Genomic DNA, 22,536 nt, shown 5'->3' with positions numbered 1-22,536 from the left:
ACAACACTGGAGAGATCAAAGCTTTCTTCATCCCTGCAGTGTAGACCTTTGGCTTTGTTCTGTGCGTCAGTGCCTCCTATGTCTTCTCTCACTTGGCTACAGGCCTTATTTATTCATCATACAAGTTACTTAATGTGGATGTTTACAGCATATGAACTCTCAGCTGTCTTGAATTATCCAGCTCTGTAAACCATTTATAGGTACAGTTGGCATGAAAATTACAATGGAAAATAAAGTTGGGTTGGATTGGATTGACTATGTGGCAGCAAAATAAGGTGCCTACTTTAATTTTCAGACTTCATAATACCAGGCAATATTCTCTTGTCTACAGCTGCTAATTTGTACGATCTGGGATTTCTTGCATGGGTTTGACCTCTAGATGGAATTGAGGGAAAGAAGATGAAACTCTCAGGCCCAGATCTTCAGCTGGTGCCAACTGACGTAACCCCACTGTTTTCAGTGCAGCTATGCTGATTTATACCGAGTGAGTGCTAGCCCACAATATTTAAACATAAAACACCCTTAAAACATGTAGGAGCTGATTATCTTTTACCCTAAGGCTGTAGCCTGACATAGCCCTGTCTTTGGGCCACATTTACACACTGAACTCCACAAGAAGCCCCACTGTCTTCAGTAGAAACTCCTTGAGGAACAGGGTACTGCTCACGATGAATACTGGCGAAGAATGGGCTCTCTTTTATAGAGAAGTGTAGCAGTCATGCTATCCAACGGACTCAAGGGACTGAGACTAGCATTATGACATCAGCTTTCCTATGCTATTGAAAGAGAAAAATGGTAACTGGCAAAAGAGGAATTGTGAGGACTCACACAATGTTCTGATGCTTTCAGTGTCAAGAAAGGCTGCAATGAAAATTCATTAAGGTGTGCACAGGGGAATATTAAAGGGGTGTGTTGTTAACATCTTTGTCCCCCGTCTTCTTTGATTGCTAGAGTGTAGGGAAACAAAATAAACCATTAGACAGACACACACAAAATCGTCCAATTTAAAGCAAAAAACGAGGTTGTACATTCTCTGCTGGAGAATAAGTGTATTATGTGGGTCTCCTTAAGGGTAAGCAAGCACACAACAGAGGAGATGGAGAGAAACAAAGAGATAAGGAAAAGACATGACTACCTCTCAGTTAGGCTTTCACACTAGACAGAGGGTAACCAGGTTTCTGCAGCTAGCTGACGTGTTCAAAGCTGCTCCCCAGCAGCTTGGATAGCCGGTGACATTCTGCTTGGACCATCTCACCCGCTCTTTAAGAGGATCAGACACAGTGCACCCATTCAGACCCTGTTACTTACCAGTAGACTCCTTCACCGTTGTGGGTTTGCTCTTGTGCCTGCCTTTCTCTGCCACTAGGGTGATGGTATATTCTGTACCAGGGTCCAGCTCTCGCAAGATGTAAGAGGTGCTATCTGCTGGTATCTCAATTTCATTCTTCCTCCCAGATGGAATCATGTATGTGAGGCGGTAACGGTCAAACTTGGCCAGTGGTCTTCTCCAGCGGAGGGAGAGGGTCGTTTCAGTGTTATCACTGACCGCTAAATCCTTGGGATTATCCAGATCTGCACATTAAACCACAGAGGTTATTTATACGTCAGATTTTTTTATGTTCCTTGGTGCAGGAGCTGTGTACTGCCATGTGGGTATTCTGTCAGCTAACTGCAGAAAGAGCCATAATTATACCTGCTGCCTTAATGGATTCGCTGTATAACACTAGCCTGATTTCCCTTTCTATGTCTTTCAGACCCTATTCCTTGGTCTAAGTAGTAGCAGGTGACGTTCCTTTTATATGCAAACCAAACTGAATCCAGATCTCCCTCACGAACATTCATTTCAACAGGGCTGCATGGAGGAGAGGCAGAATCTGCCCCCCTGGTTTATTCATTTTTTAACAACACTCAATTTCAGCCAGTAATTCCCGCACTGAACTGTGTGATGAGTCTAGAGCACAGGGTTTTCAGCCTGGCAGTCATGGGGAGAGTGGGTGCCACAGGCAGGTATCAGGGGGTTGCAATCACACTGCCTTTCCCACAGTGGTAACGGAAAGGGAGATACCAGTATGGAAACAGAGGTCTGGATACAAAAAAGGTTGAGATCCATTGAACTAGAGCAAGTTTTTAGGAAGACATTCAATTCTGGTTAAAAAACTCCCAGAGATGGAGAATTTGCCACATCCCTCACTAAGCCATCCCAATGGTTAATTGTACCCACTATTAACATTTTATATATTTGGAACTGGACTATACCATATTTTGTGGGATTTTCTCTTGCCCCCAGCAACAAAATTCACTTTTAGTGGAAGAGACCATGAGGACTGCACAATTTACAAGACAACTACACTTGGCCCAACTGGGGCTTGTGAACGGCTCTAGCTTTTTTGCCCTTTCCCCACGTGTGGCCAAGAGAAAGGATCATCTCACCGGTTGCAGCATTGATAGTAGCTGGAGTGCTTTCTCTGTCCTGCTTCATTGCTGTCACTCCAATGCCGTATTCAGTTCCAGGCCTCAGACCTATGGTGAATATGGAGAGTTGTGTCACTGTTTAGGGATGGGGCTAGATAGAATGTTTCTTGGTTTTGTTTTGCATAAGAAAGCTGTAGTGTGTGGTGGCGTGGGATCTTTGCTTTGAACATTCAGAGCCAAATTTTCAGGCAGTCTCCAGCTGGCCTCCAACGTGGAAGAAAAAACTTTTGCATGTACAGTCAACTTGATTGTTTATTATTATTATTATTATTGCATTACCTAGAGACTTCAACCAAGATCAGGTTCCCTGTGTGCTAGGCACTGTACGAACACATAAAAAGTGACAGTTCCTGCCTCAAAGAGATGATGATTTAAATAAATTGTACCTGCATGAGTGTGCAGACTTCCATGTTGAATGTGAAAATCCCAACTGATTAACTGGCAGGCAAGAGGTCAACTTGCAAGCATAAAAAGGTGCATGCTCACTTTTGCAAGCACATGCAAAAGTGGCATGGAGAAGCAGAGACTCAGTGTCCTATTTTTAAAGGTATTTAAGTGCCTGGAGATTCAGAGAGGCACCTAGAGAGAGGTCAAAGCGACTTAAAATCAACTGCCGTCGATTTCAAAATTGATTTGAAAATTCCACTAGGCACCTATCTGCATCTTTAAATATCTTTAAAAATCTGGCCCTTAGGCTGAAAATGTGGTTTTTGACAGGAACAAAGACACTGTGTACCCAAGTTAGTAAAAACTGAGCCTCCTAGTGTCTAAATCATCTTCAGTCTTTTACATCCTGAATATCTTCTCTACCATAAAAGATTCAAATACACTTATTATCCCAGTCTGCACGGATTTTGGTGTGTTTTTAGGTCTCTTTCACATATTCACATTTCTCTTTACATCTCTCCAATGTGACTCTTTATAGCTCTATATTTTTGTAAATTCTTTGTAATCCAGTCAGAAGATACAATACTTTACACTCAGGGAGTCTCCTTTTCCTTTGTTGTGCATATAAAATTCTTAGTGTCGGGGAAAGTTCTGTTCATAGCAAAGGAAGAGCGGATCTCTCTAGATAGCTTATGAGACCCTACTGAAAACAATGTTGTTATTCAATATTGATGCAATTATGTTGTGATTATAGAAATAGTATGGTGGGCTGAGACACCACTGGGGACTTAAAATAAAGCCCAAACTCTGGTTCAATTCAAGAGCACTTTATTCATGGCTAGTTTTATTAACCTAAGATTTCAAAACAGCCAACAGCTGGGAGGGGAGAGGACACGGCCTTCTCCTTGAAGAAGCTTCCTCTTTGTTTTCAGAGCCCTGCCCCAGATCAACCATGTGACAGGCAGGGTACCTGGTTCTATTTGTAACCCCTTACATGCCTTTACACCTTGCCACAAGGCATCATGGTGATAGGAGGTCAGATCTCCGGATGGTTACTGGTGCCTATTACATTAATAACAATCTCACTTTGATCCTACCTGTGAGCGTAGCCTTGGTTGTGGTCTGGTTACTCCTTGGCACAGTTATCTCAGCATGGTCTCCACCTGAGATGGGAGCAAACTTGATTCTGTAGGTATCGATGCTGGCTTGGCTGTTCTTCCACTCCAAGGTGATACTGTTGTCTGTCTGAGACACGTGCTTCAGGTTCTTTGGTGCATCCAAGTCTGAGGAGGGAAAAATGGTTTTTTTCTCTCAGGACACAAGGAAAGAATGATTCAAAATGCCTGGCATATGGTACCATCTATAAGATGAGATCAATTTTCCCACAGAAGTTACCACTTCAAGGAAAGCAAACACCACCTGTGAAAATTTTTAATTTTGTTTCATTGAAAACCCAATTTTCCATCACATAAAAGTTGTGATGGAAAATTGTTGACCAGCCCTGGAATTCAGTATTCAAAAGATACACTCCAACCCTGGCCTAAAGGGATTTTATCTAAAAATTCTATGAGCTATCCTAATTCACTCCCAAAATGGACTCAAATCCTGCTTTGTTAAAACAACTCCATCCTGCAGCAAGCAAGGATTTCATTCTCCCTGCTCCATTTATTACCCAGAATTGTCATATGGCTTCATTAACAGATCCAAACCATGACTGCATGCTAAAATGCACACCTTTTACACACACACACACACAAAAAAAAGAAAAAAAAAAGAAAAGGAAAAAGAAAAGGAAAAAGGAAAAAAAAAACCAACACAATGAGGAGTCCTTGTGGCATCTTAGAGACTAACAAATTGATTTGGCATAAAAAAATAAATACATACATAAATCTGTTGTTAGTCTCTAAGGTGCCACAAGGACTCCTGAGACAGTCTGAGACAGATTAACACGGCTACCCCTCTGAAACCTTTTACCAAAGCATTCCCAGCATAACCAAAGGTGAAACTGAATTAAAAACAAAAGCAGACGGGTAGATAAGGTAAGAGGAACACTGTTGGTGGGGGAAAAAACAGGAGATTCAGAGTAAAAATATCAAAAGGTCCTAAACAATCTGGAAACCTAATTTCAATTTTCAAAAGGGATGCAGGCACTTAGGAGCCTAAGTCTCTTGGAAAAGCAATGGGATCTAGGTTCCTAAGTAATTTTTGAAAATTTTACTCAACTTCCATAAACCTCTGTGACTGCTATAAAGTGCTGTGCTGGCATAATAACTGTGAAGTGAAGCAACATGCTACAGCTAATTAGCATGAATGTGTTGATGGTGATTGGAGTAGAGCAGAAGACAAGAAGCTATGACCATCTCCCGAACAAGCTCTTTACCTGTGACAAAGATTTCCTTCACAGGGTCACTGGCCATGTCCCCGCGCCGAGAGATCAGCATCACCTCATACTCTGTGTGTGGCTTCAGATTCCCAATTGAGTATTGGCTTTCATCCTCAGAGAGGTCGATGGTCGTCCTGTCTCCAGGAACATCCTTGGGTCCATAGGTGAGCTCCATGTCATCGATTTCAGCCAAAGGTTTGAACCATGTGATTAAAGCTGTGGTGTCTGTCACATCTCTTGCCTCAATCTGGCTTGGGCCATCAAGCTCTGTTATGGAAAGAGGAAAAACATGAATTTTCTGATCCCATCATAGAGAGATCAAACAGAGTCTGGACATTGTCCCTTAATAGTTGAATCAAAGCAACGTTAAAATAAGTGGCTCCTATTAGCTGAAATTCTTTTTCATGTTGACTTACTTATGGCCCGTAATGTTTTACCGATGCAGATGGAAAGTGTTGTGTTACGCAGGAAGGAAAAGGTCCTGCACTGGCACAGCAAGTATAAGCAGAAGTCCAAGCAGGTTCTCCAGCTGCACCAGGGACCCTGATGGTGCCAAGTAATTTCCATGTGGTGTGCTAAGGATGTGCAGCCTGTTTCACTTTGTTGCACTCTCTGAACAGGAATAAAGTGTATGCTGGCCCACTGCCAGCTAGAAGAAACATTCCTTTCCTCCCCAGACAGGTAACCCAGGTATTCCTTGTCAGCTACTTCAGCTCTTCCTGGCTATGTGTTTTCAAAAGGGGAAACTTTTGAAAGTGTGGCTTGGTTTGCCTCCTGTTTAGCATCTCCACAGAATATACCAAATAACAGATTGGTACTTACTTGTGGTAAACACTCTAAACAGCCCAGGTCCTCTGGTTTTGTTTTTCACTACATGCAGGGATACGTTGTACTGTTGTCCTGGCGCCAGACCTGGCTGCATATATGATGTGTCTGGTCTCTTCAAACTGTTGGTTATGTCCCCATTATCTTCTTTTTTCTGTAATGTACAAGGCACTTGGTTAAAATTAAAGTTGGACTAACTGTTTTTTATTCTTCCAAACTCTAACATTTCGTGAAGACAAATTGATTTTAATGAAGTTTTTGATGGGAAAGTTTCTGAGGTCCATGAAGGGTCTCTCCGGTCATTTCCAGAGAGACCACATCGAATCCAAAACAAACCTTTTGGAACAATTCCATTTTGTGAAAACATTGGAAAAAATTGGTTTTCATTCCAATGAGAAACAAAAACAAATTTTAAAACCCTCAGAAGTTATTGTGAAATAAAATGGGAATTCTCTGGCCAGCTCTAGTTCAAATGCAGCATAAAAGGAACCCAACACCCTGCACTTGTACATGGAGGTGTCACAGGATGAGATTTTTCCCTTACCATATTTCGGAAGATGAGCTCCCAGCCATCAAATGAAATGTTCAGAGGATCCCACTCCACCTGCACAGATGTCTCCCTGACGGATTTGAATTTCAGGCCTTCAGGAGCAGGCAGATCTATGAGGAGAAACAGCAAGAGGGTAGCTGCATAGTGTCCCCACAGATCAGAGAACTAGGTATTTACAAACAAGTACTATGGTGAAAATCACTGGGGATGTTTTGAGATACTGAAAAATGCTTAAATAGTACAGTGATGGGTGCTATAGAAAAAACTGGATTAGATAGATAGATAGATAGGTAGATAGATGGGGTGTATGGGGATAGATGGATAGATAGATAGATAGATAGATAGGCAGGCAATTAGTACAATGAACAAACACATGGTGGACAAATATCAAAGGTGGATTCTGTAGATAGGTGGATGACTTTTTTTCTGTCCCCAAAAATGCCAGAGTTAATTTGGGACCCACCAAACTATAGGAAAATCTGTCCCCCATCCTGACTCCTCTCTCCCACCTCTCCAGCCACCATATGTAAAGCTTCAGCAAGATTAAAAAAGCCATCAAGAATCTTCCTTCCCTTTTGCAAAGAAGGGGGATTCATATTCCAACGTCTCTTCGTTTTTCTTGTTTAGGACTTTTTAATCATCCTTGATTTCCAGACACCCCCCGCCCCCCCCCCCAAAAAATGTCCGCCACTGCCACTTATATGTTGATGCCTTTAAGAGACATGCATAGCTATGTACTTGCCAGTTTAGCAGTTCTGTGGTACACTGCAGCAATACATGTTAACGCAGAGGATCAGACTTTAGCCCCTTCTACTTACAGGCAGGGCCGCCCAGAGGTGGGGGCAAGTGAGGCAATTTGCCCCAGACTCTGGGCCCTGCAGGGGCACCCACAAGAGTTTTTACAGGCCCTTGGAGCGGTGTCCTTCACTCGCTCCAGGGGCCCTGGAAAACTCTCGCAGGGCCTGGGCCCCCGGAGCTTCTTCCTCTCCTGGTCTTCTGGGGGAAGGACCCCCCGCCACCTAATTACCACTGAAACATGACTCGCTGCCGAAGTGCCGGGTCTTCGGTGGTAATTTGGTGGCGGGGGGTCCCCGCTGAGGGTCTTCGGGGCACTTCGGCAGCAGGTCCCAGAGCGGAAGGACCCCCCGCTGCTGAATTACCACCTAAGCAGGGGCCCCCTGCCGCCAAAGACCCCAGGCCCCCTGAATCCTCTGGGCAGCCCTGCTTACAGGTGGTAGCTCCCTTCCTTAGAACCTTTCCAAGCACAGTAATTAGCAAGTTCATGCAGTAAATCATCAAATATATTATATATACCCACAATGCCTCTGCTTTCTCAAGAGGGTCAACTGGAAATAGATGAGCATATTTCGGTGGCAAGACTGAAACATGAGGATAACGAAGAGTGAATGCACTTATTTAATCTGGCTCTGATCGTGCACGTTACTCTTAAAAATAAAGAATAATATTCTACAGCAACGGCTTATAACGATGTTATTATAGGGCTAGAGGGCCATTGGTGTAGAATAGTGCGGTATGGCATGCCCTACAAGAGGCTGAACCTTGTAGCAGTGAAAGACATTGAGATGTTATAAAGAAAGGTGAGATAGATGTGCAATGAAAGTGATTTGTACTTGGAAGCATTGAAAATCCGATCACAATAGTATTGAGCCAAATGCTTTTACATGAATGCAAGAAAACAATTTTACCGGCGGAGTCCCAAAGCCTTAAACTGTAGCCTTTTATGACAGAAGACAGTTTTGGTTTACAGGAACCCAGTGATATTCAATGGAAGGCCTCATGCAGAGCAGGAAAGCTCCAGTACTGTAACCCTATCGTTTTGAAGGCATACCATTGCAAGAAGAGATTGGAAAAGAAAACTGAGGAGACTCTGGCTTGGTCCAGACTTTAAGAGGAATACAACAGAGAAAGAACAAGAAAAAAGAAAAGTCCCAAAGAAAAGAAACAAGTCAATGTGTATTATGGAGCAGAGAGATGGTCAAATATAGAGATTTGTGTTTATTTTAAACTCACAGGTTGCCACCCTGGCACTGATTGGAATACTCTTCTTGTTCTTTAGGATGGCAAACACACGGATAAAGTATTCCACGCCAGGCTCCAGTTCACGGATGGTAGCAGATGTCTCATTTCCAGGCACCCTGAACTGCAGTTCTAGGCCACCAACACTGGTAGGGACATAGGTGATAAGATATTCATTGACTAGATTCTCATTCTTCCATTCCAGATTGACAGTCTTATCCGTCACGTCTGTCACTGTCAAATCACTTGGAGGGGACACTGCCAGGGGGGAAAAATATCAATGGAGACATTAAGACAGTGGGCCAATTTCCGCTCTGTATGCAACCACTCTTCATAGTACTACACACTTTCCTCTAATGGCTGATGCATAGAGGTTTATAATGCCACCAGAGCTGCCTGTTAGGGAACTTAATGATTTATGTCAAGTACTAATAGCCCATGATTTTACTGCTGAAGATCCTGAGTTCAAATCCTACTGTCAGCTTGGGAGAAACCAGCTATCTGGAATTACTCCAACAATTTCAGCGGAATTATTCCAGATATTCATGGGTGGGAGATCAAAATGTGACTCAGGATTCTTCTGCTGGGAGGAAACTGGAGGAGATAAACAATTGGAAACGTCACCATAGGGAGAACAAAAGAAACACAGCAGGGTTTCGTAGCCCAAGAGTTACAACTCCTAGAGGAGTGACTGCACATTGTCTTAAGGGCTATGGCTTGTGCTAACAGCAAATGACAAAACTCCCAGTGCTGACTCATCTTTGCTGACCAGCAAGTCAGAGGGGATGAAAGCCAAGACTGCCCATTCCACAGGCTGATTTACTCCCAAGGAGCAGTCAACCAGCTGAGCTCCTTGGTCTCTCCTTGCATGGTGCCACTGCGAGGCATGCACTCTGTTCTGTACACCTGAGTCTGTTGCTATGCTGCAGATGCAAACCCTCACTTCCCAATTCAGCATGAACAAGAGGGGTCATACATAGAAAACGCATCTTTAATCTGCAACCTGGCCATCAGAAATATACAGAATTCAGACTGTCAACCTGTGAAGTCTTTAGCCTATACTCTAGTATGCCTGGAGGGCCGTAAGTCTTATTTTCAAGTCAAAACTCACTCTACACTTTAAAAAGCTACTTCCCTTGGCAAATCCAGCTGACTCCCTAGTTCTAGGACTCTTTACCTTCCCCACGGATGAGCAGATATATTTCAGATACAACCAGTACAGAAGAACACAACAGAAGAAGTGTCATGGGAAAGTAAAAGTGCAGGAGGCCATATTGCCAGCTACTTGTTAGTCTGTATCCACAAAAAGAACAGGAGGACTTGTGGCACCTCAGAGACTAACAAATTTATTTGAGCATACACTTGCGTCGGCTACAGCCCCCTTCATCAGATATTTCAGATACATATTTATGTAGATATTTATACATATAGCGAACATGAAAAGGTGGAAGTAGACATACCAACTGTAAGAGGCTAATTAATTAAGATGCGCTATTATCATCAGGAGAAAAAAAATGTAGTGATAGTCAAGATGGCCCATTTTAGACAGTTGACATGAAGGTGTGAGGATATTTAACATGGGGAAATGAATAGAGACTGGGAGTGGCTGGGTCATTACACATATTGAATCTATTTCCCCATGTTAAGTTTCCTTACACCTTCTTATGGGCCATCTTGATTATCACTACAAAAGTTTTTTTTTTCTCCTGCTGATAATACCTTATCTTAATTAATTAGCCTCAGTTGGTATGGCTACTTCCACCTTTTCATGTTCTCTGTATGTATGTATATTTCTTACTATATGTTCCATTCTATGCATCTGATGAAGTGGGCTGTAGCCCACGAGAGCTTATGTTCAAATAAATTTGTTAGTCTCTGAGGTGCCACAAGTCCTCCTGTTCTTTTTGCATATCCACTGAAGTCCATGGGAATTGTACAGATTTATATCAGGTGAGAAATATAGCTATAGTGTTAGCCTTGCCAGCCTCTTGGCCATTGAGTGGTAACTATTAGACCCAAGAACAGTAGAGATGACAAGAATTGTGGCCGCACTCACTTTGACCAAACGCTGCCTTAACCCCACTGACTTCACTGGGGTCGTTCTTGGTTTACACCATCATAAACAAGATCCAAATCAGACCCCAGTTTTATTAAAAAAAAAAACCCTTAAATCTCCATTCGCTGATGGATAAACAGAGGGTAATTTAAGGGTGGTTGGCTGGCTCAGACCGACATTAAAACCTACCATTGGAGCAGTCATCGCCTTCATATCCATCATCACAAATGCATTGCCCATCAACACAGCGGCCCATGTTGTTGCAGTTGTTGGGGCAGGATCGCTCACTGCAGTCCACTCCTCCAAAGCCCTCTTCGCACAGGCACTGTCCGTTGATGCAGCGACCCCGGTTGTTGCAGTCACTGGGGCACCGCTGTTGGCTACAGTCCATCGCCGTGAACCCATTGTCACACTCGCACTGCCCATTGACACAGAGCCCCCGGTTGTTGCAGTCATTGGGGCACCGCAGCTCAGCACAGTCCTCCCCCATGTACCCCTCGTCACACACGCACTGCCCATTGATGCAGCGCCCATGCTCATTACAGTTGTTAGGGCACCTCAGCTCTCCACAGTCCTCACCCACAAAGCCCTCTTCACACACACACTGCCCATTGACGCAGCGCCCCCGGTTGTTACAGTCATTGAGGCACCTCAGCTCCCCGCAGTCCTCGCCGATGAAGCCCTCATTGCACACGCACTGCCTGTTGACGCAACGCCCACGGTTGTGACAGTCATTGGGGCACTTCAGCTGGCTGCAGTCCTCGCCCGTGAAGCCCTCGTCACACTCACACCGCCCATTGACGCAGCGGCCCCGGTTGCTACAGTCGCCAGGACACCGCAACTCACTGCAGTCTTCGCCCATGAAGCCCTCCTGGCACACACACTGCCCGTTGACGCAGCGGCCCTGTTTGTTACAATCTTTGGGGCACTTCACTTGGCCACAGGCGGCACCAGCAAAGCCCTCGTTGCACACGCACTTCCCATTGATGCAACGCCCCCGCTTGTTGCAGTCCTTGGGGCACCGCCGCTCGCTACAGTCGTCGCCCACAAAGCCCTCATTACAGATGCAGAGCCCATTATCGCAGCGGCCGTTGTTGTTGCAGTTGTTGGGGCAGGTCAGCTCCCCGCAGTCCTCCCCGGTGAAGCCCTCTTCACAGTAGCAGGTCCCGTTGACACAGCGGCCACGGTCGTAGCAGTCATTGGGGCAGATAAGCTCGCCACAGTCTTCACCCGTGTAGCCTTCGTTGCACACACACTCTTTCTCCACGCAGCGCCCACGGTTATTGCAGTTGTTCAGGCAGAGCGGCTCACTGCAGTCCTCGCCAGTGAAGCCTTCGTCGCACACACACCGCCCCTTCACACACTTTCCATGCTCATTGCATGCCACCGGGCAACGCTCTTCACTGCAGTCCTCCCCGGTGTACTCCTCGAAGCACAAACAGACACCATTGATGCATTTACCTTGGTCACTGCAATCATTGGGGCAGGTGAGCTGGCTGCAGTCCTCCCCAGTGAAGCCCTCATCACAGATACATTTGCCATTGACACAACGGCCTTTGTTATTGCAATTGTTCAGGCATTCTGGTTCTGAGCAGTTGGGTCCTTTCCAGCCAGGTTCACAAATGCAACCACAGTGCTCACTGCTGTAGTTCCCTCGTCCACTGCAATACGGCGTGGTGTCCACTTGACCTGTATCAATGAATCAGAAAACTCATTACACCTAATGAGTTGTGTGTCACAGAAGTTAGACACACAAGATTGCTATTAAGAGCACTCTGGTACCACTTATATGGGACGGATCAGAGTTACAAAATTTTATAATCTTGTATAAAATGGCAGGGGTCACCATCCACTGAACCCAGGGACAACTGTTACCTCTTCTCTTTAAAAAATGTTAATCGTGGTAGCAGTGGGATGGGGCCAATGTGGCTAGTGAGCTTGGATTCATGGCCTGCTCACACAAATATCACCTAGTGATTAAAAGTTGAGTGAATCTCAAAAAAATTGGCTTGGATAAATATTCAAAAGTTTTTTGTAAGAGTACACACTTCAGGTTTGGGTTGTGCCACATATACCCTGAGAATGGCTTCTCACACTTCATTCCGCTGCCCTGACAGCCCCGACCAAACCCAACAAGAGCAGAAGTATGATAATGGTAAGAAAATTTTTAAAAAGATTTCAATTTCTATAATAACCAGTGATGACAGGAGCTTCAGAAGACACTTGAATGGGGCTTGATTTTCAGTGTGGTTGCTCAGCATTTTCTGAAGATCAGGTCTCTTCAAGGCATCTTCAAGAGCCAAAATACATCCCTGTTTCCCTTGTAAATTTGAATTCACTGACAACTCTTTAATTCACACTAACAACAGGGAAGAGCTGCTGCCAGTTACCGCATTCTGTGGATTAGCAGGTCTGTCCCTTTCATTGGTTTTGTCTGCCCTTCCCAAAGACCCTGACGCAATCTCTCATGGAATTTTCCTGACAGTCCCATTATATACCATACGCTGACCCCAAAGTAGGATATCGTATATGATGATGTAGTATGCATAAATAAGAATCTTTAGATGGGCTGTAGGTCAAGCTTCTACTTTAACTATCTGTCTTTACTCTTCTGTGTGACTCATCCTCTTAACATCAATAAAATAAAAACTTTCTTGCATCCATTTGTTCTCCTTGACCCTGGCCTATAGTCTATTGTAAGCTGTATTTTCACTGACCTTTACTAGAGAACAGTTGGAAGCAAAAATGAAGAGAACTTCCATTTTCATTGCTATATCGACACCCTGTTCTAGTGGACTAAAGCATGGGACTGAGAGCCAGGAATTCCTGAGTTTCAATCTCGGCTCCGGCAAAGTATTATTTATTATTAATCATGTTTATTACGGTCATCCCTAATGGTCAGCCAAGAATGGAGACCCACTGGCTTGCTGCCTTGTGAATATAGTCTTGGTGCCTCATTTACCCCATCTGTAACATGAGGATAAGGTGGAGTGGGGAGGCAGGGAAGAGGCATTTGAGTCTGGGCAGCACTTTGAAGTTGCAAGGCATGACCCGTTGATGGATTTCCAGCCAGGCCAGCGGATAATACTTTCTATCATTGCAAAATGATAATCATAATAATATAGGGCCTGATTCTCAGCTGCTGTTATAAAGCAGAGCTGTGTTGAAAGCCCAGATGCACAAAGATACTTTGGCACCTAAGCCCCAGTTTTGGCTGGGCTGTGATCCACAAAACTCCCACTGAACCTTATTCCAGACACCTACGTTTTCAGGATAAGAGCTCCCAAGATGCCCATGTTTCAGCCCCCAGCCTCACATGCTGCTGCCTCCCTCTAGGTACGTGGCTGCCTATCTGCATCCTAAGCCCCAGAGGGACTCATGAACTGGGGGATTCATGAACCAAAGGGACTCAGGAACACTGGCTATGGCCTGTGGATAATCCAAGTCTTGCAAATGTATCTTAACATTTCACAAGCTGGTCAAAAATATTTCCAATTTTGATGGCACTTCAGAATAGATGAGGTTCATTTTCCCCTGTTTTTCAACAAGCACTAATTTGTATTTGCAGCCAGGACCCAGACTCTGCTATGCAACATCTTCACCCATCCATCTTACCTTCTGCTGTTAGGCCGCTGGGGCAGCAACCAGCACTGCTGGAGCACTGCTCTCGTAGAGAGGATACCAGCCCCTCCAGCTCCTCCAGTCTGCTCAGCAGATCCTTGATGTCAGGAGCAGCCGCACAGCCACAAGCCCGGCGGGGGATGTTGATACGATGTGTGAAGACAATCTGGTTCCCCTCATTCACTGTGTGCTCCTGGTAGGTCTTGCTTGGCTCAACCTGGGACTTCAAGTCTGTGTCCTCATTAGCTGAGTCCAAGTCCACGGAGCAGAGGGAGCCCATGGGTACGTTAATGTTGTAGACATGGTTAAAGACCACAGACTGGTTATCCTCTGGCAAGGTCACGTTTAACCCAGTCTCCCGCTTCTGCCGGATAATTCTCTTGATGAGCCCACCATTGACATGTTGATGTAGCAAAGCTATGATGGCACAGGTCAAAACCTGCATGGGAAACCCCATGGTGATATTCGGCTCTTTTGGGACACTGTTGGTTCCTTAATGCCGTTTTGCTTTCGCAGTCCGGAGAAGAGTTTGGAGATCCAGCTCAAACGAAAGAGGATTTCTCTTCTCTTCCTGATGTACGTTCCTCCTAGAACAACAATGAAAGTTGCCCAGAATGAGTTACCGCTGGACCTCCCAATTAAAGATCCATGATACTGAAAGTGCGGTGGCTTCAAAGAGTTCAGGAGCACCACTGCTGACATCAAGAGCCAGTCAGCTTCAAGTCACTGAGCTTGCATTTAAACACCACCACAATCCATCCCCTTCCATCCAAGACCCCGGTGCACTTGAGAATCAGTCCCCATTTTGCAAGTGAACATGCCGAGACACAGAGAGTTTAAATGATTCACAGGGCCAAGAATGGAACCCGAAACTGCTGAGTCCCATACTGGACAAAAATTCTACCTGCCGGTGAACACGTGTAAATTCCATTGCTGACAATAGGCACTGTGCATGTGCACCTGAAGTAAGAATCTGGCCCTCTGAAAGGAGTATTGTGAGCAGTAAGTTTGGGGGCTATTACTGAAGGATACTCTGTTTTTAAAAGGGTAAGAAGCAGAACTAGTCAAAACACAAAAATTAAGATGATTTCCTTTAAAAAACAAATGGAAATTCTACATTTTGATGTCATTCTAGTAAGAAACTAACAATACCTCCCTCCCCTCACCCAGCCACCAAGTGGTCTCAGCCTAAAAAGCATCAGGTCACTTGAGACCTAAATCATGTGTCATCCAACATGTCACAGCCACTAAGCCAATTTCAACGATTTCCCTTTATTTACAACAGACTTGGGGAGTGAGGGGGTAGAAAGGGGATCAGTGTCAAGGCTTACTGTGCTTCTTATATAGACCCCCCCCCCCCCAAAAGGAATTCAGTGAAGTAAATGTGTACTCAGAAGAAGAGTCAAGCTTATGGGCTTCGATATCTTCTTCACAGCCACACTGGTTTACATTTGCTAAGGATCGAACCCATCATATATACTAGGAGAAACAGATATTAGTTCAAGTGTAGCAGGTATATTGCACTGTGTTGAGCTACATCCATCTTTCAGAAGGGTGGGACAACAGACAGGTGTGCTGGGGAGTAAGGATGGTAAATGGGAGAAGAAAAGAAAGAAAACAAAACCCCTTTGATACACCTGAGCCCTTCAAGAGAAAGAGAAAAAGAGAAAGCTTCACATATACACAGGTGTGAACAGGTCTTTTCAGCAATAGGCACCATTTTTCAATGTTTGATCTTTCATCAACTATCCATAAAGTACCTACTTTAGCCACGGCCACCTGGCTGGACTAGAACAGCCCTTCCCGCATGTCATTCTTTTTTAATTCACATCTCTCCCCCCCCCCCCCGCCACTCCCCCGAATTTCAAGTGGGCTGACCTGGAGAGCAGATAAAAAAATAACTGCCCTGCAATCTTCTTCCATTCAGAACTAGCCCTTCTTCTGTCAGGCCAACGTATTCAATATACAATCACTACCTGATAAATACCTTAATTTTTGTGTTGCTTTCTATTCCCACAGAAGTCTCGTTAAATGGATAGATCAGTAGTTGGCCCATGACTGGATGTGACCTCTTTTTCTTTGTGTTGGTAACTGCCCAAACAGCAATAAAGACTCTGATACCCAAAGTTCTGATGGCAATAGATATCAGCTGGGTAACCAGCTTTCATGGCCCTTTGCCTCCCATAAAGTGTAGATATCAATTTTGTTTTCCCCATGCAATTCCAGCCACTTTCATAACAGGAGGACAAGAACACCCCAGCCCCCTTTACCCAGGTCCCTTTTTTGCATATACAAAGCAGAGCTCCCAAAGAGTGTGTTTACTAAACAGAATGAGATGTGGTTGCACCTCGTGTGGTTCTGATTTATTTCCTAATAAAAAAAATCAGAACCACACGAGGTGCAACCACATCTCATTCTGTTTAGTAAACCATTCAGTTTTGAATAATTCTCCAGCACTTTCCCTGTTTATTCAAAAGTGTTTGAACCTAGCTTCTGCGCTGGAAAAAGTCACCAGGTAATTAATAATAGAGGTGGTCCTGAGGCAGACACTCCCAATGATTGGTGAAGTTCAGATGAGATCTGCATCTCAATTTGTGACCTAGGCCTATCCGCAAATGAGGCTCTTAGTCATGCAAGTATCCTTATTAAGGGTAGTACTTAAAAGCAGGCTTACTTCATGCCTGTACTTGATTTCCAGTGAAGTCAGGATTTAAGTAGGTGCTTAAGCCCTTTCCTGACTTACACCTGAGGATCTCAAAGTGTCTTACAAATGATGAAGCTGAGATCCCAGGCATGCTATGTATTTTACTTCAAGACCTTGATTGTCTCACAAGCTATCTGTAGGTGTTTAGTGCTTCTTGGGATAAGTCTATGTCAGATGTTAGCCATGTCTTGCCCAGTGTATAAGCAAAATTACTGTCCACATTGACAACAAGATACTGACGGACAAAAACCTAGCTACACTTAGGAACTGGCTGGTGAAAGGATCAACAACAGAGTGAAGGCTGGGATATAGAAAGTGGACTTAGGCAGGTTGATCTACAACCTTTCCTGATGTCTTCTGACTAACTTTCAGCTCGCTAGAATGAAGATGACATTATAGGGATATAATATTGACCTGTGTGTATTGGTCATTAGTTTGGAACACGCGTAAGGGAAGTAGGTGGACATAAGTAACTGGGTTATTAAGCTTGCAGTGATTAGAGCTAAAATCCAGCCTTTAGTATAACTACTCCCACAAGGCCTCAAACTAATATAACAGGCCCCTAATCACAGAAAATAACCCAGTTCCTTATGTTCCTCTACTTGCTCCCATGCATGTTCCAAACTAGTAAACAATACTCACCAGTCAATATTATACCCCTATAACATCAGCCTAATTATAGCGAGTTTAAGGTTAGTCAGAAGACATCAGGAAAGTGAGACATCCAGCTCCTAACAGATTTCAAAAGGTTTGAGAACCTAAATCCTTTAGGCCTCTTGCAAAATCCCAGCCTAAAGGAATATGGATTCAGACCAATGCCCAAGGGATATGGCTCTGTGACAGTATTAATGTGTCTTTGGAATGTGGCTGCAAACTGTAAAACCTGTTTCCTTAGCGGGCCACTGTCACTCCACCGTTGAAGAGTCACAAGATCATATATAGATTTATTAGAGGTGTGTCAGACCCAATCAATTAAGCCTCCCTGCTGGAGGATGAGACTGGAAGACTTCATCCCTACCGACATCTTTTTGACATTCTTCGGGGGTGGTCTGGAAGAAGCACTTCACTCTGCCTGAGTTGTGGTTGCTGTGCTTTGAAACAGAGCACAGGATTCCAGTGTATCTCGGCTGATTCAGATCAGGTGTTTCTTGTCTGGTCTGACAAGGATCCGGCTTGGGAAGCTGAGTTCCCCACTTGGATCTGAGATCTTTCCTAATCTACCTGGCAACTTCCATACACTACTTCATCAATTATCTATTTTTTGGCTGAAACAACAAAGGCAACACTCCTCCCTGCAACTCCCATCCTTCAAGTATGTTTACCCAACAGTACTGGCCATTAGTGACCACCCACGAGCAGACGTTTAAAAAGGGAAGAGATGTAAAGCCATGGCAACCTGCAGCATTTGGTCTTTGTTTCCCTCCATCAACCCCCGCTCTATGATGTTTCTTGTTGCTATGCAAGTCAGCATCCAAAGGTTACAGGCATATAATCCAATGTAGATATCTCTTAAATATTCTCCCATAGACCTCAAGGATTGAGATATTTGAATGTACAGCAGGTTATAAAGCTTGCAAGAGTTGGCAAAAGAGGGTCCAGATGAAACAGCCCTTATTCACCAAGTGCTCAATCCTGCTCTAATGCCAACAAAAACCAAACAAACAAACTTGACAATGATTAGGTAGCTGGTGGGTTGACCCCACTGTTTCTTTATGCTCCCTCATCTGTCTTTCTGTCTCCACTTACTGTCTCCGCTTAGGTAGGTCTACAACTGGAAAAAAAACAAACCAACCAGGAATGCAGTTTGCATTTTTACATGTTCATAGAATCATAGACTATTAGGGTTGGAAGGGACCTCAGGAGGTCATCTAGTCCAACCCCCTGCTCCAAGCAGGACCAATCCCCAGATTTTTAACCCAGTTCCCTTAATGGCCCCCTCAGGGATTGAACTCACAACCCTGGGTTTAGTAGGCCAATGCTCAAACCCCTGAGCTATCCCTCCCCCCTTTGTTTTTTTATTAAAGACAATAATTGGCTTCTTAGCTAAAGTGTAATGAAATAGGACAAACATTTGGTTTCTGATTGGGAAAATAATCCCATCTGGACTGCAGGGTTATTTTTCTTTTCCCTTTCTTCCCATTCTTCACTAGTCTGTGTACTTTGCTGCAGACTTCATCCAGCTAACATATAATAGAATCATGAAAAATAGCCACCACAATACAAAATGCATTCTAGGCACAATTCTCTTTTGTGGTCTACACTGTGGGCTAGACTAATGCCTAGTTTACACTTGTTCTGCATACAGAAATCCCATGGACTCAACTGAGGGTTTCTGCAGGGAACAAATGTGACATGTAAAGACCAGGATTTGGGCCTAAAGCAATTGGTGGGGAAGGGGGAAAGGGAAGAAAAAATTATGGCATAGGAATTACAAGGCAGAATATTTTCTAATCAGACCATCTTCTTAGAGACGTGCTCTTAAGGTTAGGTATGAATAAACCTGAGGCAGTATTTCAGCCTCTGGTTAGGATGGATATGCCAGTTTAGAGATCTTGGAATAGCTTGACAAACAGGCACCGGCTTATAGCACCCAGCTTGATGTCAGATAAACAAACACTGGGCCTGATTCTCCTCTGGCACTATGTTACTCCATTGACTTCAGTGCTCAATCCAGCCCATTGCTCGTAAAGCTGACAACACTGCTTAACTGATCAAAGCCATTCTCTTTACTTCACACACTGAGTCAGATTTTCCTGGCCTGGGGTCAAATTTCCAAAAGCACCTAAGTGACTTAGAGATTAATTCTCATTGACTTAAATTCCTAAGCCGAAGGAGCTTTGGAAAATGTAACTTCTAATGTCCATAACCGGCAACTAAGCCACCAGGATTGAGGATGCAGGAGTTGTTAAAACACAATCCTCTGTTTCAGAGGCTCTCTACTGGTAGGCTGAAGACATTGCATAAAGATTTAGCAATAGAGTTGCCGTGACAGCAGCATTGTACAGAAGATGGAAGAGAGTCATTGCAGACCATTTTGTTTTTCAAGGAAGGCATAAGATTAAGTGCTGCAGTAACCGGACCCAGAAGTTACAACAGCCTAAGCTATAGCCTCAACATCACACTGTTAGAGCCTTGGACATATGCTTAAGGAATTAAGAGAATTGCAGCCAGGCATTCAGAATACAGAGCAGAGGCCATGGCCAGAGTCCTGGTTTTTAAGTTGAGCAAAGGGAACGTTAAAGCAACTTTTAACATGCCACTGGACCAGCTGAGGCAATGACGCACTGCAAAGGCAGCAGAGTTAACCTCTGGTGGAGGATGAAGAATCCTGCCTCAGTTTCAAACTAACCCGTCTGGCTGACTAAGAATTCCTATTGATAGGGTCCAGAAGGAAATAAGTATACATTCCATGAAAGAATGACTTGCTGACATTTGATGATTATGAGAAAAGAAATGGGGAAAATTCCTAAAGAAACACTCAATCAAATATTGATCACCATCATTGAATAATAAATAATAATAATATACGATGGAAAGGAGATGGATTCTCCATAATACCAAGAAAAATAGCAGTACCTTATCTCTGAGGATTTCAAAGCATCCTATTTTGGGGGGTGTTTTTTCACTTTTTTTAACATAGAAAAAGTATCTTTTTAAGTGAAAATGGAAAATCATATATACAGTGATTACAGAACCCAGGAGTCCTGACTCCCAGTAGTTGCTAAGGGAACACAATCTATTAATATTTTCCAAAAAAGAAATTTATTGGAAGCTACCAGGTGTGAGGAGAAATGTATGGTGTCATAGCTTATAATTCTAGCGTATCTTTCAGTTCATTTTGTAAATTCAGAAGAAGCAGCAGGACCACCAGACGATGTCTGGACACATGGTGATATAAATATGCAAACAACAACATTGTGTGGTTTTAATCAAGGCAGATTGCAGTGGTGAGGCACTGTAGGTGGTAATAAATATCTCTGCGGTACCTGCACTGAAGAAGGCAAAACCTGAGATGATTTCTTTAGACATCTGCCACATGTCATAATATGGAAATTAAATTCACAGATGTGCACACACACAGTTAGACCCATGCAGACACTTTCACTATCCCGAGAGGATGGGAACAAATAGTGTCAATGTATTTTATATTTTGCACATTTTGTTAAAATCTAGAGTGAAAATCTACAGCTAGATCCTCAGCTGGCATAGAGGTGGTTACACATATTCTGTGGCACCTCCTGGCACAGGAAGCATAAAATGGTGCACTTTGTACTCTGCTAACCACTGACTCCACAGCAGCCCTCTGAGGGTTATCGGGACTCAGAGCTTCTCAAACATGCACCAGCGGCTAATTTGGCCCCCAGTTACCCCAAAGATTGGGGTGCACAGAAAAGGGCGGCTGTCCATGTTTTGTGGTGTCCTCGTCTCTCTGTCTCTTTCCACCAAACAGGCACGGAAGCCTCATACTATGAATTGCCCTGCTCTGGGATATTTTCCCTTTGAGGACTTGAGAAAACGGTAAAGCTAAGGCACTTTCTAATGTGGGGCGAGTGACCTCATTCCCAAGGATTAGCACTGAAAAGTGCCTGCCAGGGTGGATTTTCACAAGGAAGAGCTTCAAAAGCCTCAACCCATCTAAAGGAAATCTGCTAATACCACCACTGTGCCAGGGCCCTTGACCTTGCATCATCTTCTCGAGCACAGCTCAGCCAGGGAGTAGAGGGCATTGAAATGTTTTAAAGAAAGTAAGATTCTGTGGGTATAGAGGCTTTTGAAGCAGCCGCGCAACAAGTGAACGGTTCTGAGCTAATCATGTCTCCTCACTGCTGCTGTACGTTCAAGCCTAGAAAAATGCTGTCTGTTTCCACCGGAGATCCAAAAGGGCCCAAGAACCCAGTGGGAAACTTTTAGTGCAAAACAGACTAAATGAAATTACTCCAGGGAGCTGAAATGATTATTCGTAACAACAGTCCTTGACTGCCTCTATGCTGCAGCCTTCCCAGAGCAGTGTGTGTGCGTGTGTGGGGGGATCATCAATGCAAAATCATTGCATCTTTTCCTTTGGCTGCCATCTGATTTGTTCTGAAGGGGAAGGGTTTTAGGAAGGATGACTCAAGCCACTTCAGAAAGTCTTAGTGAGTTATGGACCGTAAGGATGTAGTGAAATTGTGTGCAGTCATGTTTTCCACATAGCTCAGCCCTCAGCAGCTCCCAATGTTCTCACTGGGAATCCCTGGCTGCTAAGTTATTTAGAATATCCAGTAATTAGTCCTTCTACCTTATGGAAGACCCTTACACCGGGCTGAATCTCCAGAGTCCAAATAGGAAACAGGGAAAGCAACAGGGTGTGAGAGAGAGAAATAGCGATTCCCTCACTCACAGAAGTTCTATCTGTCTATAGATTGATAAATCGGTGACGTTACACCCCACATTCTTCATAGAAATATGGTTATGATATAAATATGGCTTAACTAAGATACATTTTACTACTGTGTGTGTAT

At 44.0% G+C, this 22,536-nt stretch overlaps 1 protein-coding gene across 8 annotated transcripts in view; it reads right to left on the bottom strand.

The window, feature by feature from the left end:
- TNC (tenascin C) overlaps nucleotides 1-22,536 on the bottom strand; it is a 94,526-nt gene that overhangs the window by 45,857 nt on the left and 26,133 nt on the right. For 7 of the 8 annotated variants that reach the window (XM_050926894.1, XM_050926895.1, XM_050926887.1 and 4 more), the window contains exons 2-10: nucleotides 14,326-14,918; nucleotides 10,900-12,399; nucleotides 8,649-8,912; nucleotides 6,612-6,727; nucleotides 6,065-6,221; nucleotides 5,240-5,509; nucleotides 3,957-4,142; nucleotides 2,431-2,520; nucleotides 1,309-1,572 (exon numbers count right to left, since the gene is read on the bottom strand). In XM_050926894.1, the coding sequence (XP_050782851.1) occupies nucleotides 1,309-1,572; nucleotides 2,431-2,520; nucleotides 3,957-4,142; nucleotides 5,240-5,509; nucleotides 6,065-6,221; nucleotides 6,612-6,727; nucleotides 8,649-8,912; nucleotides 10,900-12,399; nucleotides 14,326-14,788 (3,310 nt within the window). In that variant the 5' untranslated portion in view covers nucleotides 14,789-14,918. The remainder of the gene's footprint in view (nucleotides 1-1,308; nucleotides 1,573-2,430; nucleotides 2,521-3,956; nucleotides 4,143-5,239; nucleotides 5,510-6,064; nucleotides 6,222-6,611; nucleotides 6,728-8,648; nucleotides 8,913-10,899; nucleotides 12,400-14,325; nucleotides 14,919-22,536) is intronic. The other variant, XM_050926891.1, reaches the window with a different exon arrangement.

Source organism: Gopherus flavomarginatus, chromosome 17 (genome assembly GCF_025201925.1).
Source record: "Gopherus flavomarginatus isolate rGopFla2 chromosome 17, rGopFla2.mat.asm, whole genome shotgun sequence".
Taxonomy (NCBI): Eukaryota; Metazoa; Chordata; order Testudines; family Testudinidae; genus Gopherus; species Gopherus flavomarginatus.
The sequence above is the reverse complement of the archived record's forward strand: the minus strand, read 5'-3'. Positions and strand labels throughout refer to the sequence as shown.